Below are 18,723 nucleotides of genomic sequence, written 5' to 3' on the forward strand. Positions count from 1 at the left end.
TTTACATGTACCTATTTTTAACAAATCAGTTATTGCTACCTGCCTCGCATTTTGGTTACTTACATATGCTTTATTTCCTCCTACAGTGTCAGCAGGGCTGGTAAATAGGAATCATCCCACATACCTATGCCAGTTGATTCATAAAGGCTGCCTGGAGCACTGGGACGGGAAAGACCCTGAGGCCACAGCTGTGCTTAGTACAAAAGAGCAACTTGATTAATGTTATTGTCTTCTGGTGGGCAGTGGGCAGCATCGATGCCAGGCTTCACTGGCCTTTGCACTGTTAGGATTTCTATAGGTTTTCTTCTTGTTGAATGCCCTCTAGTTGAATGATTCCTCTATAAGGTGAGTGAAGGGTAGGAAGTATGATAACAGCTTGTGTTATCCTTTTATAGTTATGCTCATCACACAGGACTGTTAGAGCTCCCTGGGAGGTTGGTCACAAGCCCAGCCCCTGCTGCCTCTTTGCTCTGTTTCCCTCCTCCTCCTCCTCCACAGAGTTTTCCCACTGTCCTCTTCCTTTTAACATGACACCTCCTGGAGAGAGAGAGAATGCAGCTGATGGACACTGAGGGAGGTGGAGAGAATGAGGATGGAGCTCAACCACTATGGAAGTAACTATGGAGAGACAACATGGCAGGAAGAGCCTTAGAAGCAAGCAACGGTGGGCATCCTCTCTTAGGGTGTTAAACTCCTATCCCTATCTAGCTATTCCCATTATCAACACTGATAAGTTGTTTTTAATTTTGGTTCCTCAACGGTTGTCTCTAAGTGCAAACTTTAGTCATTGGCATAAAACCTATGCTGTTTCCTCATCCTTCCTTTGAAATGCCTCACTTTAAAAAATTTAAATGAATTTACTTACAAGGAGAACTTTCTATCACTTCTATATGTGCAAACTACTATCACTTGATGTAAACAGAAGGTAATCCTAAAAACAAACACCTTACTCTTAAAATAAAAATGTCAGCCAGTGCACTGCCTGTGAGCACCTGGTATACCTTCAGTGGAACATGCATCTCACCTTGAGAAGCTTGGTCTAGAATGTTACTCAACATTTTCTCGTCTCAGTAAGTGAGAAATTTGTTTTGAACCACTTTATTATTTCCTAATTTGCGTATAATGAAAGTCAAATCTTTCTTCCCCCATACCTAGTAAGAAAGATGTATTGTACTATCTGGGGGAGGGAAGTGGGCATTGTTTTCTAAGGAACATAAGGGTGTGCAAGCATTTCAAAAACTATGAAATATGCTACATGAATGTATGCTAGGGCTATTTCCCTCCCAAAATCTGTTGTTGTAGCAGTATTCTAATATCAAAGTTTGTTTGAAAGGCCTTCTGCTGCAGAAAATCGAAAAAGTCATCTTGTTTTGATTTATTGAATAGTCATAAAACATTAAGCTTCAGAAAGTCCCGCCTCTCTAAGTTCAAGCAATTGCTTTTTCATCCAATTACACCAGTTTCAATTAAGAAATGTATCGCCACCATATTTCGATCAATTTTCTGACTCTCCAAAGTCTCTATGTCTAAATTAGAACGTGCATCTTTAAGAAGCAAAATCTCCTCTTTTAGGTTAACTCCTTTAGATCCAGCTTGCATATCTGAGTATTGTGTTATTTTCTGCCAGCCGATTTCTCAATAAAAGCAGTTAAAAGTTAACAACAATTGACATGTTTATACTACCTTGACAGAATGATTATGGAAATCTGTAACAATAATCTCATTATTGCTATTTACAGCTGCAAAATGGGGACCTGCAATAAAGATGGAAAAAAACATGTGATGACCTTATGTAACAACAAAAATGATTATAACACCACAGGAGTTACGAAACTTAATACATTAATTTAGTTATTTAAGAGAAGACAAAGAATTGTAGACTCAGTCCTTGAAAGGTCACTCGGCTAGACCTGTGGCTCCAGATAACGTGGATCCTATGTCATTCTACACTTGTGACTGTCTACTCTGACTTCTTTCAGATCAACTTAAGTTAGCAGCAGCCCTAAGGTAGTGGAATAAGCAAGAAGCCTCAGAATTCATTCTCGGCACCACCATCTGAAAGTCACATCTGCCAGCTTCCCTGAGCACGTTGGTCATTTTAGGGACCTCAGCTCCCACTGAGGAAAGACATGGTAACTCTTAGCGCTGGGAAAAAGACTCCAATAAGTAATATTTTTTGTAAAAAATATTTTTGTAAAAAAGTAGAGCAGAAACCCACACTTTATAATTTTGGGAGACAATGAGAACCTGGCAGAACTGGAGACAAAGCACAAAGAAAGATTATGCAAATTAATATGAAATGCCAAAAGCATCCTTTCAAAAAGAAAATTTAATAAACTGTTTTCAGCCTCTTCTTGCAGATGTGAAAACTAAGTAAGCTGGTGATTGCAAAGTGCTACACCAAAAAGAGAAGTAAAGAGACTGCCCTCCTGTGCTCAGCAAACATTCTAAACTCCTGCTCTCTTATAATCACCTAGAAAGGTGAAAAAAATTCTCATTCAGAAGCTCTTTAAATAAAGCTACAGCTACACTGAAACAGGAGTTACTCCATTGTTCCTCAAACATTTAAAAAATATTTTATTTTAAAATTTATATTTTATTTACTATTAGTATTTGAAGATTAGACTTCTGAGTTGTAAACTGCCACCGATAAAGACCACACATGGACTGCAGTTCAACTTATGGCGGGTGGAGTAATTGAGAAGCATCTAACCATGCTTTCGCTTGGATTTCATCCCCAATATCTTTCCCAAAGCCAGCAAACACACTGGGGACGAGGTGTCTTCAACATGCTCCAACATCATGCAAATGTGAGCAGAAGAAGCATAAAAAAGGGGGTTTACATATTACCATCAAGTGTACCTGCAAACTGCCTGTCCCCATTTCCTCGGCTACCAAACCTGGTGACTATCTTCCCGTTTGGCTGGAAGATAAACACACAGCACGCCTTGTTATCCACCACAATGATGTGCCCGTTGCGGTCCACAGAAACTCCTTTGGGCCCCATCAACTTTCCTGATCCGATTTTTGTCTGTCAGAAGCAAGCACAGAAAGTGAAGTTTAAAACACTATAGAACATGAAGACAGACATTTGTTTTAGTAAACATCTACTTGAATGTTCAAAGAGGGGTGCACAGCTACTCATGTCACAGTGATCTTCTGTCTTGCAAAACTATCTGTCACATTCATTGTCTGCCACTAATATTTAACCCTCTGATTGGGGCAGCATCTAGAAGAATAAAAGACTGTCGTTTTTAATTCCACCATATTGCATACAATTCTTCAGTTGCCCTTGATTTTTTGTTCCATTAGAAATTTGATGACTCTGTATGATGGCCATGTACACAGAAAGGTCTCTTGCCTTTCTGTATCTCTAACTTCCTCACCTTCTTGTGTTTTCATAATTATATTTGTAGTAAGACATACCCAAATATGACAACTTTAACATCAATAGAATGAAAACTATTCAGTGAGCTCTTGAAAGTATCCATCTGGTTGGAGACAACGCATTTGTTCTTGTTTCATGCTCTATCAAAACCGTGACCTGCCTTTTAAAATTCAGACTAAAATAGGTATGGAAATAGGAGATTTATATCTGGTATATTGAAATATTTTATATCTAATATATTAAAACATACTGAAACAGAAGTTTTATGTCTAAGAGAGAAGAGTTTCCTGAATTAGGCATTTTTCATTCAGTGGTTCAATATTGGAATAAACACTGAAGAACATTCATGCCCCCTAGAGAATGTGATATAGTTTCAATATACCCTTTTTTTAAATGATGGGTTTTGATCAAATCCCAAAGGATAAAAGGATAGCCAGTAAAAGCAATGGGAGTTCATCCAAGTGTGATGTCTGTGACCATATGCTAAGAGATACCCATTTCTTCTTTGGTGGGACTCAGTAAAATTAAACGGGTGCTCAGAAAGATGAACCTTTAACACAAATGTAGATTCTTTGTATTTATTCCTAATAGTCCTAGGGAGGTAACGTCTTAACTCTTTTTCTTTCTTTTACTCACCACCTTCTTGGTCCTAATTTTCATTCTTTTCTGCTTCTAGGTTTTTCCTTTCTATCTTTTCTCCTAACAAATCTTCTGGCCTATCTAGGAACCTTTTATGACCCCAGAACAGATACAGAGGCCCCTGGCCACAGCATTCTAAAATATCTTGTCTCTTCCCTCTTCAATTTAAGGACTAATTTGTTGTGTTAAATGCTTTCATTTAACTGTTCCAGAGCTGGAGTCTAAAATATCTTTGCTTACTATTCTGTTTAAGATGGGGGACACATTGTCAGGCCAAATGCAGTGACTCTTATTTGACTTGGTACAATCTAGTGCAGCTAAACTAGGCGTGACTAAGGCAAGCGGAAGGAAAAAAGGTTTGGGTTCAACATTTAAGTTTGTTTTCTTTGTATGTGTACTAGTTCTCACTCCATGATAGAATGGCAGTAATCCTTTATTTTCTGTTTTTATTCTACATAATTATCATCCACTTAATGTGATTTGGTTGAGTCATTCTAAGTAACAACTAGTGTTCATAATGTTAGCTAGTAATAATACTCTTGTTTTAATTATCAGAGTCTCCTCTCTTCCTTTGATCTCTACTGACATATCTTCCATTCAGACATGAAAGAAAGTATACGACTTTTTGCAAGCTATTATATCATAATCTTTGACCTTTGGGCTAGATTGCAGACTCAGAATCAAATTCATACAACAGATACCCTTGCAAGAATGCCATTGTTTCCTTCCTAATTAAATGTGTCTCTTTGTTCTAAAGAGATGACGTCTGAATCTCAGTCGTTTATTAACTTATGAGATTAAAAGATCATACAAAGTCTGAAGCTCCACTGTGGGAAAGTCCCCATGCCTCTCTTCGTACTCTCTACATCTATCTTCATGTTTCTTTTGGGAAGGAACAGAATCCTATGGGTCCGGTGTGATATAAGCTGAATAGGGTGAGGAGAAGGAGAGTGCCTGTGAGCCACATGCACCGTATGCTGTGCTTGGCACTTTTATCCTTCAAAATCTGCATGACCCAGGAGGTAAATGCTATAGCCGCCATTTTACAGATGAGAAAACTGAGGTTCAAACTGGTGAAAGAAAGAATAAATTTTGCTCTGAAATTTTGATGCTGGGTGTTTGGATGAACTGTGGGCTTATAAAAGGAATTAGGAAATCAGGAGGTGCTATTTTTGGGCTTTCTTTTTTTTTACTGGTGGAAATTAAGAAGATAAATTTGATTTGACACTGGTTGAGTTTAAGGTGATAACTTGTAAAATAGGCCAGGACTAAAGATATGCATTTGAGAATCTTACACATAGAGGTGAAAGTTGATGCCATAGCATAAATGAGATCTTAGAAGTGTGTAGAGTTGTGCTGTCCAACTTGTTGTATGGTAGCCACTGGCCACATGTGGATACTGAGTGCTTGAAATGGGACTGGTCTGAACTGAGATGTGCTATGCATGTGAAATATACACTGCATTTCAAAGACTTAGTTAAAAAAAAAGAATGTAAACCGTTTCATTAATAATTTTAATATTGATTGCATGTCAAAATGAAAACTTTTGGATTTATTGGATTAAATATATAATTAAAAATAAGTTTTCTTATTTCTTTTTATTTTTTAGATGTGGCTACTAGAAAATTTTAAGTTACATATATGGCTCATGTTATATTTTTATCAGACAGCACTAATATAAAGAGAAAATAAGAGGACTAAAACAGAACCCATGGGAATGCAACTTTTTTGGAGTTTAAAATTTTAATTTAGAAAGTAATAGATGTAAATAGATTTTTTAAAAATAAGCCTACAGATGAGTATGAAATGAAAAGTAAGAATTTCTCCTACCACCGCTAATATCACTGGTTTCTCACTTACTTTCTCAGAGGGTTAATAATTATGTAAGTAATTTGTTTTAATAAAAATGATGAGGGGACTGTAGTACTCCAATGACTTTAAAAAGAAAAATAAAAATTCCTCCCATAAGGGACTAATGAATGAACTTCGTGTTATCTTTAGGATTTCAGAATGGAGTTTGAAAAGCATCACCTCTGAACATTTAGACAAGGAAAGGATGACCACCAGAAGCTGACATGAAGTCTGAAGCCCAAATCATAGCTGGTAAGACTTCATTTTTTGGACAGGGTTAGTAGAGGCATTGGAAAAAAAACGTTTCTTAGATGCCTGTTTCATGTGAGGCACAGATAAAATCCAGAAATAAAATCTCATTTAATCCTTACACAAACCCTATGAGGGATTCTGGCAAGATGGCGGCCCAAGAGGACTCTCAACTCACCTCATCCCATGGATAGAACAAACCTACAACTACCTGTGGAACGATTTCCTCTGAGAGAGATCTGGAAACTGGATAAAAAGAACCTCTGCAACAAGGGACAACACTGACAGGAGTAGAAAAGGTAGAAATATACCTCTACTGAGGGAAAAAACCACACCCTAGTTGCTCCAATTCACAGCCAAGAGCAATCCTAAAGGTAGGAAGCTTTTTCCAGAGGTGTGAGGGGATCTGAATGGAGGATCTATGCCACAATAGGTATATCAGCCTTTAGACTCAGCACAACCCAGACAAAATCCCATAACACCTGGCTTTGCTGGCTTTGCAAACCAACATGGAATATTCCCAGAAAAACTATCAAACTTCCGAGAAAGAAAAACCCGCTCTTAAAGGGCCCATGCACAGATTCACCCATTCCAGAAACCAACATAAAAACACAAGAAAAGTGCATAGTCCATTAGTAAAAGCGACTCACTTACTAGGCTCTGAACACATCTCAGAGAGGCAGGAGGAGGCTGGGCCCCCACCTCCAGGAACTGAGATACCAGCAGCAGCCATTATTGTGACCTAGTTCAGTTGTGCCAACATGGAAGCTGACAGATGCCAATGGATTCATTTCTCTAGCCTGTTAGCATAGGGGTTTGCCCCACCCACTAGAGCAGGGTGTGTGGAACCTCTACAGCAAGGGGAGTGAGTGGGTCCACCTCGCCTCAGTGGGGCATACACACAGGGCAGGCCTGCGCTGGCCGGGTGTGTGGGCCTGCAGGTAGTGGGGTGAATTGGCCATAGCAGACTTGGGCCACTGGCCATCTCAAACAGCCACAGAGGGGATCTGCCCTGCCTTCCAATGCCTGAAACAATTGTGTGCCGCAGTGTCTGGGGTGGGCCCCACCCATCTGCACTCCTAAGAGAGTCAACAACAGCTGTGTGCTACAGAGAACTGCACTGGAGGCCTGCAGCCACTGTGAGTCTGTGAGCCTCGCAACCAGTCACACTGGGGGCCTGACTCGCTTAACAGCAAAACAGCAGTAGTTGTGTGCTATTAGACCTTGCAGCCAGCCCTGCCAGGGCTTACACTGCCCAATAAAGCAACCATGGCAGCTGCACATGGCTAAGCCTTACAACCAGCCGGCCCTGGAGCCAGCTTAGCCTACCGGTGTGCCCACAGCAACAGCAACCCACCAGAAGAGAAAGGCACATGTAGCCCACAAAGGGGACACTCTTGGAACATTTGGAACAGGTGAGGAGAGGGAAGCACACTGCTGGGCCCCATAAGGCATCTCTTACATAAGGCCATATCTCCAAGATTGGGAGACGTAGTTGATCTATCTCATACATAGACATAAGCACAGAGAAGCAGGCGAAATGAGGAGGCAAAGGAATATGTTTCAAATAAGGGAACAGGACAAATCAGAAGAAGAACTAAACTAAACAGAGATAAACAATCTACCTAATAAAGTGTGCAAACTAATAGTCATATGGATGATCACTGATCTTGGGAGAAGAATAGATGAACAGTGAGAACGTCAACAAAGAACTGGAAAATACAAAACAGAACCAATCAGAACTGAAGAACACAATAACGGAAATGAAAAGTTCACTAAGGGGAATCGAGAGCAGAGTAGATGACACAGAAGAATGCATCAGTGAGCTGGACGAAAGACTAGAGGAAATCACACAAGCGGAACAGAAAAAGAAAAAAGAATTTAAAAAAACAAGGACAGTCTAAGGGACTTCTGGGGCAACATCAAGCATACTGACATTTGTATTACAGATGTCTTGGAAGGAGAAGAAAGAGACTAAGGGGCAGAGAATCTATTTGAAGAAATAATAGCTGAAAATTTCCCTGACCTGAGGAAGGAAACCAACATCCAGGTACAGGAAGCACAGAGAGCATCAAACAAGATGAACCCAAAGAGGCCCACAGCAAGACACATTATAATTAAAATGTCAAGAATTAAAGATAAAGAGAGAATCCTAAAAGCTGCAAGAGAAAGGCAATAAATAACATACAAACGAAACCCCACAGGGCTATCAGCTGACTTCTCAGCAGAAACCTTACAGGCTAGAAGGGAGTGGCACAATAAATTCAAAGTGCTGAAAAGAAAAAACCTACAACCAAGAATACTCTACTGGGCAAGGTTATCATTCAGAATGCAAAGAGAGACAAAGAGTTTTCCAGACAAGCAAAAACTACAGGAGTTTATCACCAATAAACCAGCCTTACAAGAAATGTTAAAGGGACATATTTAAGTGGAAAAGAAAAGACCACAAATAGGAATAAGAAAATTATCAAAGAAAAAATATCACTAGTAAAGGTAAATATACAGTGAAGGTAGTGGATCAACCAACTAGAAAAGCTAGTACAAAGGTCAAAAGACAAATGCGTTAAAATCATCTATCTCCATGATAAGATGTTATGGGATACATACAAAAAAAGCATAATATGGGAAGAGGGAGAGTAAAAATGTAGGGCTTTTAGTAAGAGGTCAACTTCAGAGACCATCAACTTAATATAGATTGCTACTTACATAAGTTATTACATATGAACCTCATGATAATTACAAACCAGAAACCAATAATAAATACACAAAAAATAAAGAGGAAGGAACCCAAACATAATACTAAAAAAACCCCATCAAATCCCAAGGAAAGAGAGCAAGAGAAGAAAAAAGGAACAGAGAAGAACTACTAAAACACCCAGAAAAAAGTAACAAATTGGCAATAAGTATACATACCAATAGCTACTTTAAATGTCAATGGACTAAACGCTCCAATCAAAAGACACAGGGTAGTTGATTGGACAAAAATACAAGACCCACGTATATGCTGCATACAACAGACACACTTCAGACTGAAAGACACTCAAACTGAAAGTGAAAGGATGGAAAAAGACACTCCACATAAATGGAAATGAAAAGAAAGCTGGGGTAGCAATACTTCCATCAGACAAAATAGGCTTTAAAACAAAAACTGTAACAAGAGACAAAGAAGGGCACTACATAACGATAAAGGGAACAACCCCACAAGAGGCTATAACACTTGTAAATATTTATGCATTCAACATACGACCACCTAAATATATAAAGCAATTATTAACAGACATAAAAGGAGAAATAGGCAGTAACTCAATAATAGCAGGGGACTCCTACAAATCCTATGAGATAGATTTTTTAAATTCAAATTTGAAATACGAGGCTATTGAGGCTCAAGGAAGTTATATAATTTGCCAAAGGCCAAACAGTTAATAAGCTGCAGAGCTGGGATTCCACTGGGTTGATCTATCTGAGTTAAAGTTCATGTTGTCAACAAAAAAAGAAGCCATTAGGAGGCTGGATATGGGGAACGTGGAAGGCATAGTACACATGGCCTTCAAAAACACCTTTGACAACGTGTCTCATAATCTGCTTGTGAACAAATGTAGAAAATGGGCTGGATGATAATATTCTTTGAGATCACCTTAGCAGAGAGATGTCTGTTATCACCAAAGGGCTCTCTACTCTTCGGTGACTTGCTAAACAAACAGAAGATGAAGCTGGGAGTAGTAGCAAATACGTCAGATGATGGGATCCCCAAAGAGTACCTCAACTCGCATTTTCTCCATGAAGCCAGCCCTCATTTTCTTTGCCACCCAATCCCTACATTATATACTTTAACCCTAGCTTTTCAGATTGTACCGAACAGTTTATGACTGATTAAAGGCTGACGTGAATTGCCTTCTGTCATTTTAGTGTATTAATCTTTTTTCCTCAATGAGCTTATACATTTATAAAAGGTAGAGACCATGTCTTACTATTCTATTTCTCTCATATCATCTACCACAGGCCTGAGAAAGTAGAAGGCACTTCATAAATGACAATCTGTAGCTTAATTTGGGAAACATAAATTGCTTCTTAATAACCCTTTCTAAAAAGGTTGTTGTTTTTCATTGAATTGAGATAACAGGAAATGTTCTCCTTTAAATCAGACAGTATACTAAAAAAAAGCAACTGAACAACATAATTGCTTTATAAAATCAAGGCACATTTAGGATATCTGTAAGTGGATTCATGACAGTATCACTGTTACTCTTGCTTCACAAAACTTAGATGTAACAAAGCCAAGACGTCTGTGTATGAAGAATTGTTGACTATTTCACTGGATCTCAAAAAAGAAAAACACAATTTCATCTTGTAGGTCCTATTCCTTTTCTCTACTGTTTAGTGGCCAATTGGTAGTTAATCTTACCTTAAACTTCCCGTCTGAAGAGAAAATGCTAACCCATTTATTATCATAATCTGCAATGATTATGTCCCCACTAGGATGCACAGCTACTCCCGTGGGCCGCTGCAGCTGCCCCGGAGAGCGTCCTCGTATGCCAAAACGACTTTTGAACTGGCCATCATTGGAAAATATCTGTAAAACAAATTACGCTTATTGGCATGTGAACTAGCACAAAAATTAGGGAGGAAGAAACAGGTAAGAACATCTGTCGTATGTACTACAGGTCAGAACATGCAAACTCTATTTAAAGAAGAGTCCATACACACATTATAATCTTCCTTTTCTTTCCTTGTGCCGTGTATTTAAAGCAGGAAAAGATGCAACTGTATCTATTTTATCAACAGAAGTAGATAAAGGTATACCATTCAGGGCCATACCTGCACACATTGATTGTTGCTGTCTGCAATTAATATCTTTCCATTTGTAGATGCGGCTACCCCCTGCAGATTTGTAAATTCTCCTTTATTTCTTCCTTTGGTACCTAAAAATAAATTATAAAACCACAGAAATTAAGCATAGAGAATTAGATTTATCAGTTTCAGCAAGAGAATTTTCAGGCTTCCATAGGTAACTTGAAAATGCACTGTTTTAAAATTATACTTAAAAAAAGAGGACTCCCCCCCGCCCCACTGCCAGGACCTAATCCATATGCTACTAAACTTTTCTAGACTGATAAAGTCTTGGCAAAATCACTTTTTTAAACAAATACCAATCTTTTCTTACTAAGTTGTAGCTGCATATTAACATGACTAAATATATTTAGATTCTATAAAGACACAATAATAAAAACTAATATTGCAATCAGGAATATGCAATAGGGGAGGGTCTTATTTTAGAGTTTTGCCAAAATCTCACCCTCTCAGTCAGATGCTCTTAGAAGAAACCTGAATACTTGACTTTCAGTACATTTAACAAACCACTAGGAGACAGATGTTATAAAGCTAGTAGGCTGATTTTCCTATCTTGGATTTACTTATGCATTATTTTCACAGACTCTGTATCTCCATAGGCTGTATATTCTCCCTAAAAATGTAAAAGATGTCCTAACAGAGTACTTTCTAGATTTAATAAACAAGAAACGCAAAAGAAAATGAACTAATCCAAGTGATAGTCTCATCCTTACTAGACTCTTTTTTTTTTCCTTGCTGAGGAAGATTCACCCCGAGCTAACATCTGTGTCAATCTTCCTCTATTTTGTATGAGAGTTGCTGCCTCAGCATGGCTGCTGATGAATGGTGTAAGTCTGTGCCCAGGAACCAAACCCAGGCTGCCAAAGCAGAGCGCGCCAAACTTAACCACTAGTCCACTATGGCTGGCCCAACTAGATTTTTTTTTTAATGCAAGAGATGAGGCAGGAGAAAAAGCAAAGGAATCTATGAGTTAACAGATGTCTGTTTTTGTTTCAAAACGAGTGTTTATAACTTATTTCAATAGGACCACGTAAATAATAATAACGGATGGAAACAGAACGAACTTTACTCAGACATGACCAGGAAGAAGGTTTAAATTTTCGTAGTTAGAAGGAGAAAACTATGCCTCAGTTTTATGATTTCACTTATATTCAAAAGAGCAATTTGATATTTTGTTTTTAGACAGCAATGCCGTGCCTTCGGAAAGGGTAGACAGAGAGCCGCTGGTGGTGGCGAACGTTAAACACACACTTAGGCACTGCTTAGGAAGAGGTAGGCTCTTCTGAAACAGATGTTTGGGTCTGGGAAGGGAAACTGGTGATGGAATTAAACACAGAATAAAATCAACAACAGAACTGCTGGGCAGAACCATCTCAGATTACCTGGTTCTCACCAGATCCATATGGTAGTTGTTTTATTGAAATCCTGGACTCCATCAACTTTACTCACCACCTCTACCCCTATATCTCTTTCTAACCCAGAATAAAACTTTCAGATTCAGATCCTCAAAAGAACATCCTCCATGTTGTGGAGGAAACAGTTCTATTTTATTTCACACGTATCAGAAGAGATGATCTTTTGTACTAGACTGCGCAGCATCCCTGCAGTATGCATGTCTATGGTATCAGCTAACACTCTAAAACTGGTGCACCAGTATCTGTTGGTGGGGGGTAGGGGAAGAGGCGGCTGGCCCTTGAAGGAGGTATGTGCCCATGCGATAACAGTTTTTGGTCATTCCCTGTATCAGCTGGTTAACAGGTAAAGCAAAACTGAAGGACCAGGAAAAGAAACAATTCTTCTAAAATGCTCAGTTTATAAATACTTTACAAAAGGTAGTGGGGGTAAGGCCAGGCTCTCTCAAGAATAAAAACTTAATTTATCAAAAACTTTGATAAACAAAAGCATGGAAGTCAGCACAGTGAGGAACTGAGGACCAAGTAAAGAAACATAATAAAAATGCAAGAGTCCTACAGCTGAGATTGGAACATAAACAAAAGAAGTGACTCTGTAAAGAAACCCCAGGCTGCTCTAGGTCCCTGCTGATGTAAAACGGGAAGTGCATCCGTGGCTTAGTGGGCATACTGGTAAGGGAAAGAAATACTGAAATGGGGAGAGGAATAAGAAGCACCTGATTGAGAAGACGAACATTGGTTTGCTGACTTTCTGGTCCAGATAGGGGCACAGCCTGCTTGCTGCCCTCTTTTATTTAACCTTTAGTCCATCCTGCTAAGGACAAAGCCTATTCTACTCAGAGAAGGCTCTGCAGGCAGCAGAGGTTGATGTTTGAAAGGAAGGGAAAAATGGGGAGAATAGTGCTATAGTAGAAGTTAAAGAGTGCCTTAGTCAAAAAGATTTAGTTTTCCTTCTGAAAATATAGAGGCAATGTTCAAGAAGGGAAAATATATGAGTAAAAAATAATAACACTTTTTCTTTCTTTGCAGAAGTAAACATATTTTTCAGTGTCAGTAGAAATGGGAGATAATTGTATTTGGGGGGGTATAATTTTAATACTTGGGAAGACATTTAGTTGGACTCCATATCAGTGTCATTTGGAACAAAGAGAAGGAAGTCTCTCTACCCAGTCTGAAAGGAATGTGAGATGCTGCTACCTGCTGACACTGGGTCTGAGAGCAATGCAACTATGTTGCAAAAGACCTCATTGCTAGCCAGGTTCTCCAACCTCCACCAAGCTCCAGGGCCAGGTGTTGGTCCAGCTCTTATTCTTGTCTCAAGTCAACTAGAGCTTGAGTCTGTTGCCCAACATGTAAATAAAATCACAGGGTTGGAGGCACATCTGTTAGTCTAAGACTACTTGTATATTTTTTAAAAGAGCTAGCTGGAACAGGCATTGCCACTTTAATTTTGTAATATTTGTTCTTAAAATTTGTTTTCTTTAAGCCACATGGCTGAGTTTCCAAATAGCTGGGGCTGGCATTACTGGTAACACCCCCACATCCTCATAAGCATTTTGTTGTCTTGTCAGAGTTATTGATCATCATTCTTTTAAAAACTCTATTTGTTTTTTTTGAGCAAAGCAGGATCACAGTGTTACTCCTGAGGATTAAAGGAAACACGAGCACACTCCTGAGGAACAACTAATGCGGACAATTTTTACAGGCAGTTAAGCTAGGAAAATCTTGATGTTGAGTAATGACGCAGAACTGCAGCATATTATCACTATGCTGAAACGCACACAGTCCAAGTGTTTATAAAGTGTCTCAGGACCAAAATAAAATAAACAGAAATTCCAAAAGTTAGAAATAATTTGAGATCATGCTTTACTCTTCAAGATTTTTAGTAAATTCTATTTAGTCTCTAGAAAAGTTCCCCCAAATACTATTCTAAATATATAACGAAAACTAGTTCTTTCATAACAACTATAAATGTAACATAAAACATATATAGTACTTATAAAATCTTTTCCTGTCTACTTTGATGTAAAAGATTTCCTTTGATGGTTACCTTTTAGTAAAATGAGTAATGCGAGTTTTAAAAGTATTTATAAGCAATTTGGCAACAATTCCGTAAGATAATTAAACTTGTTTTTCCCAGATTTTAAACTAGTTTATGAAGCACAAAATGAAATTTTAGGCCGACAGCTTGTCATCAGTGCTCCTTCTGGTCATTTCTACCCACACCTCCAGGAAGACGACAGAAGTAAGGAAATAAGCGCCAGGACTGAAATAGATGCTCAATAGCTACAAACTTCCTCCCACCCCGACTCCAACTTAATAAGAAAATCAATGCTAAATAAATCTAGATACTTAGAATGGAATAATGCAAGAGGATGAAATTGAGCCAAATACAGGGTCTAACCCAGGATCTGCAACCAAGTAGGTACTTAACAAATCTTTGCTGAACAAATGAGTGCCTGAATGATGTATTAATGACTGAGTAAATTACAACCCACATTACATCAGGGGAAAATGAAATGTTTAGGAACATTTACAGCACTTTCATATACATTCTCTCATGCACTCCCTATAACACACCTCATAAGTTAGCAGGATAAATATTACCATTCCATTTTATAGATGAAGAATTGACGCTAGACACATCACAAAGGTAGTAAAGAGACAGAGGAAAGAATAAAACCCAGTTCCTGACCTTTCACATATTTTTTCTAATACACACATTGCTTCCTTCTAATTGGACTTTGGAATACCAAGTTTCCAAGGCGAGGATAATTACCCTTTGGGCTCATGTGGATCATGCTTTCCCCCCAAAATCTTTTAGAAAACGTCATCCCTTATTGTAACTGTTAACCATCTGTCTCCCTCACTAAACTGTGAGCTCCCCAAGGCAGGGGTAGCACCTGTCCTGTCCGCTGGTGTATCCTATACCACAGCACAGCACCTAGCACTCAGTAAAGAACACTGGCACCTTTTTCTACTTGAAATGCAAGAAGAGTTCCCAAGGATGAGATTGTCAAGGGGTGGGGGCAAGGTTCCTATAATGACCTTAGATGCCAAATTAGCATGATCTCCTTCCTCACAGATTTTAGGGACGAAAGGTGATAGTTCACAGAGGTGAGGCAGGAGAGAGGGGCATAAAATAATATCACTTCTTCCTGTAAAGCTTCTGAACTCTGCTGAGTGATTTTGCACATCCATTTTATATTACAAGAAAGCACACTGCTCTCGAGTACAAATGAGCGTCTCATTCAACACTTCTCATGGACTCATTAAGCTATGGTGTATGAATTACATAATTTGAAACAATTCATCTGTAATTCTTTCACTCCCTCCCACATCTTCCGGCTTCCTCTTTGTTCAATGACTTTCTTTAGTAGCCGACAAAACCAGCTCATGGCTTCTAGTCTGCAAACTCTGAGAGCGCAGGGAAAAATAATCCCCATGTTTCAAGGAATCTTCGTCAACAGACGCTCTAACCTACTTTCCTAAACTCACGCAGGATTGTTTTGCAATACAAGATTAGAGTAACACAATAACTCATTCACAGTCAGCATATAATTAAGTTTTCAGACGTGGGAGGTATCAAATATCTCAACTTTGGAAAACCACAGTAGTTAAAGGACATTTTAGATGAGGAGAAATCGTTGTGCAACTGAAAAGACACAGGCGTCAGAGTCACAGTTTGGGTTCCTACCCAGCTCTCTGAGCCTCAGTTCCTTAAATGGTGAAGATAACCATACGTTGTCACGGTAATTTAGCTCTTGAGGGGTAGGGGCTGCGGGGCTAGGGAAGGAGCTCTGATTTGTGGCATTTGCCCATTTCTATAATGTAAATGCTCCCATCACAGCTGATTTCAAGGTACTAAAATGGTCACTGAACACAGAATTGGGAGGCTGTCTGCCAGCCAGTAAGAGCTGGCTCCAGCTCACCACCTATTATGCTGTAGCCAGTATATTATACTGTGGGTTCATCTGGAACCGAAAGCATATTATACCTACTAAGGATTTTAAATAAGACGACACAGAAGACTGCACAACGCCTGGCTCAGAGAATGCCCGTTCCTTCCCCCTGCTCCTATTCCCCATCGGTTCCTTGCTGAATCATAACTCCTATCACGACATTTCATCGAAGCTCATGGTTTAAGGTAACTTCTCTATACTTTTCATTTCCAAATTGATCTCCAGCCCTGACTTCTTTGCTGAGCTTCAAACCCATACTCCAAACTGCCTATGGTACACTTCAACCTGGATGATCAAAACTGAAACACACCTGCCCTCCCTGTAACTTTCCTTATCTTGGTTGATAGTGATAATAACAATAACAACAAGTCAACATTGATTGAGTCCTTACTATGTGCCCGCACTGTTCTCAGCCTTTGCATGTATTATTTTAATCCTCACCATAGGAGGTAAGGGTGAAGATTATCGCCATTTTACAGATGAAGAAACAGAGCACAGAGAGTTTAAATAATTTCCCCTAAATCATACGGTTAATAAATAGCAGGCTGGGATTCAAATTGAGGCAATCAGGTTTTTGAGCTCTTTAGTTACTATGTTCTTTACTACTTAGGTTAATTATTACTTCTATGCTACAACTATGAATAATATATTAACTAGTATTCCCAACTTTGCCTCTCTCAAACATACTCAACATTATTCAGAGCCAAGCACTCTTCTAAGCTCTTTTATGCATTGATGCATCTAATCCTCACAACGCCCTTTGAGGTAGGCTCTTTTTATGCCCATTTTATGGAGGAAACGGAGGCACTGAGAGGTTAAGTAACTTACCCAAGACTGCACAGATAGGAGAGCGGCAGTGTTGGGACTGGTACCCAGGGCAGTCTAGCTTCAGAGTCCACAGCCTTAACCATCACTCATTCTACTGCCTCACATCCCTACAGCACTCAAGTTAAACAGTTAGAAGTTCAATTTGGTTACCAATTCCTTCCTCTTCCTCCAAAGCATCTTATAAATCTACCAATTCCTCTCTACTCCATGACATCACTCTTAATTCTGGCACTCATAACAGCTCATGTGGACTCCTGCAATAGGAAGCAGCTCCCTGCTTCCCAGGAGACAGTTCCAATAGATCCATGTAATGCCCCCAGGCTCTACGGAAATAAATATCTTAGTCACTACACTACGTTACACCTTTCAAAGCCTCCCCATCACTCACGTAGCTATGGTTTTCAGACCTCAGTGTCCATAAGCATCACCAGAGCTTGGAGAATGCAGATTCCCAGCCCCTCCCAAGAGATTCCAATTCTGTAAATGTGGTTTGGAATCCAGGAATTCTTATTTTTCCCAAGCACCCCAAGGAATTCAAGTGGTTTATGGACCACACTTTGAGAAATACAGGTATACAGAACAAAGTCTCAGCTCCTTATCAAGGACACGTAACCTTTTCTCTGCTTCCATCTCACTTCATCTGATGCTCCAGGACAACGGAATCACTTATAGTTCCTCGAACTGCACAGTTTCCTACCTTCACGCCTTTGCACCTGCTTCCCGTTCATCGAAAACACTCTTCCCTCCTTCCATTGGCCATACTCTTTCTCCTTCAAAGCCAGCTTAGGTTTGGTGTCATCTCTAGGAACCTTCCTTAACTCCCGGTTGCCTGCCAGCCTCCTGCCCAGCCACCCAACGTCTGTGCAATGATTCATACTGAAGGTACATTTTTCACACGTCTGTCCCCTTCTACACTGTAGCCTCCTCTAAGTCAGAGTCAGAATCTCATCTCTCTCTTTACGCCACAACCTAGCCAAGTGTCTGGCACATGGGAGGCACTCAAACAGCAGAGTCATATCTAACTAGGGGGCTGGATAATCAGTGAGGAAGGTAAAAATCTGAGTCAGATTTACTCCCGAAAATCCTTTCTATCCCCCAGAAAGTGATGATTCACTCTCATGAATACACAAAATTAACACATATTATTTAGGGTTGTTGAATGAACTCTAATTAATTTGCTGTGAAAACTCCGTATCTTCAAGCACAAAATCAGTGCCACAAGCAGCTCAGTAGATGTGAGACCAGCTGAGGAACAGCAGAATCATGGCTGTCCCCACAGACGTGTAGCTAAATGTCAGTGAATTCTGGATTACATGTGGCAGGCTTTAACACATGCACAAAGGGACTCTTCCAATCGCGAATGTTCTGTTATCATGCACCTAATAGCCCAAACGCACAAAGAAACTTAAAGGTCTAAAACAAAGGTATAACTGTAAAAGAAGTTGAATTATTCTAATTATTAACAGCTCTACCCACTTGTAGCCAATGGCACAGACGTTGAGAAGACAAGTTCTTAGGAGGCCAGCACTGTCTGTCTGATATTACC

At 39.4% G+C, this 18,723-nt stretch overlaps 1 protein-coding gene across 21 annotated transcripts in view; it reads right to left on the bottom strand.

Moving 5' to 3' along the window:
• TRIM2 (tripartite motif containing 2) overlaps positions 1-18,723 on the bottom strand; it is a 151,222-nt gene that overhangs the window by 12,622 nt on the left and 119,877 nt on the right. For 11 of the 21 annotated variants that reach the window (XM_070608865.1, XM_070608870.1, XM_070608869.1 and 8 more), the window contains exons 7-10: positions 10,943-11,046; positions 10,530-10,697; positions 2,863-3,031; positions 1,684-1,754 (exon numbers count right to left, since the gene is read on the bottom strand). In XM_070608865.1, coding sequence (XP_070464966.1) covers positions 1,684-1,754; positions 2,863-3,031; positions 10,530-10,697; positions 10,943-11,046 — 512 coding nt within the window. Of the gene's footprint in view, positions 1-1,683; positions 1,755-2,850; positions 3,032-10,529; positions 10,698-10,942; positions 11,047-18,723 lie in introns of all 21 variants that reach the window. The other 10 variants (XM_070608858.1, XM_070608855.1, XM_070608860.1 and 7 more) reach the window with 1 other exon arrangement.

The sequence above is a fragment of the Equus przewalskii genome, chromosome 2 (assembly GCF_037783145.1).
Source record: "Equus przewalskii isolate Varuska chromosome 2, EquPr2, whole genome shotgun sequence".
Classification (NCBI taxonomy): domain Eukaryota; kingdom Metazoa; phylum Chordata; class Mammalia; order Perissodactyla; family Equidae; genus Equus; species Equus przewalskii.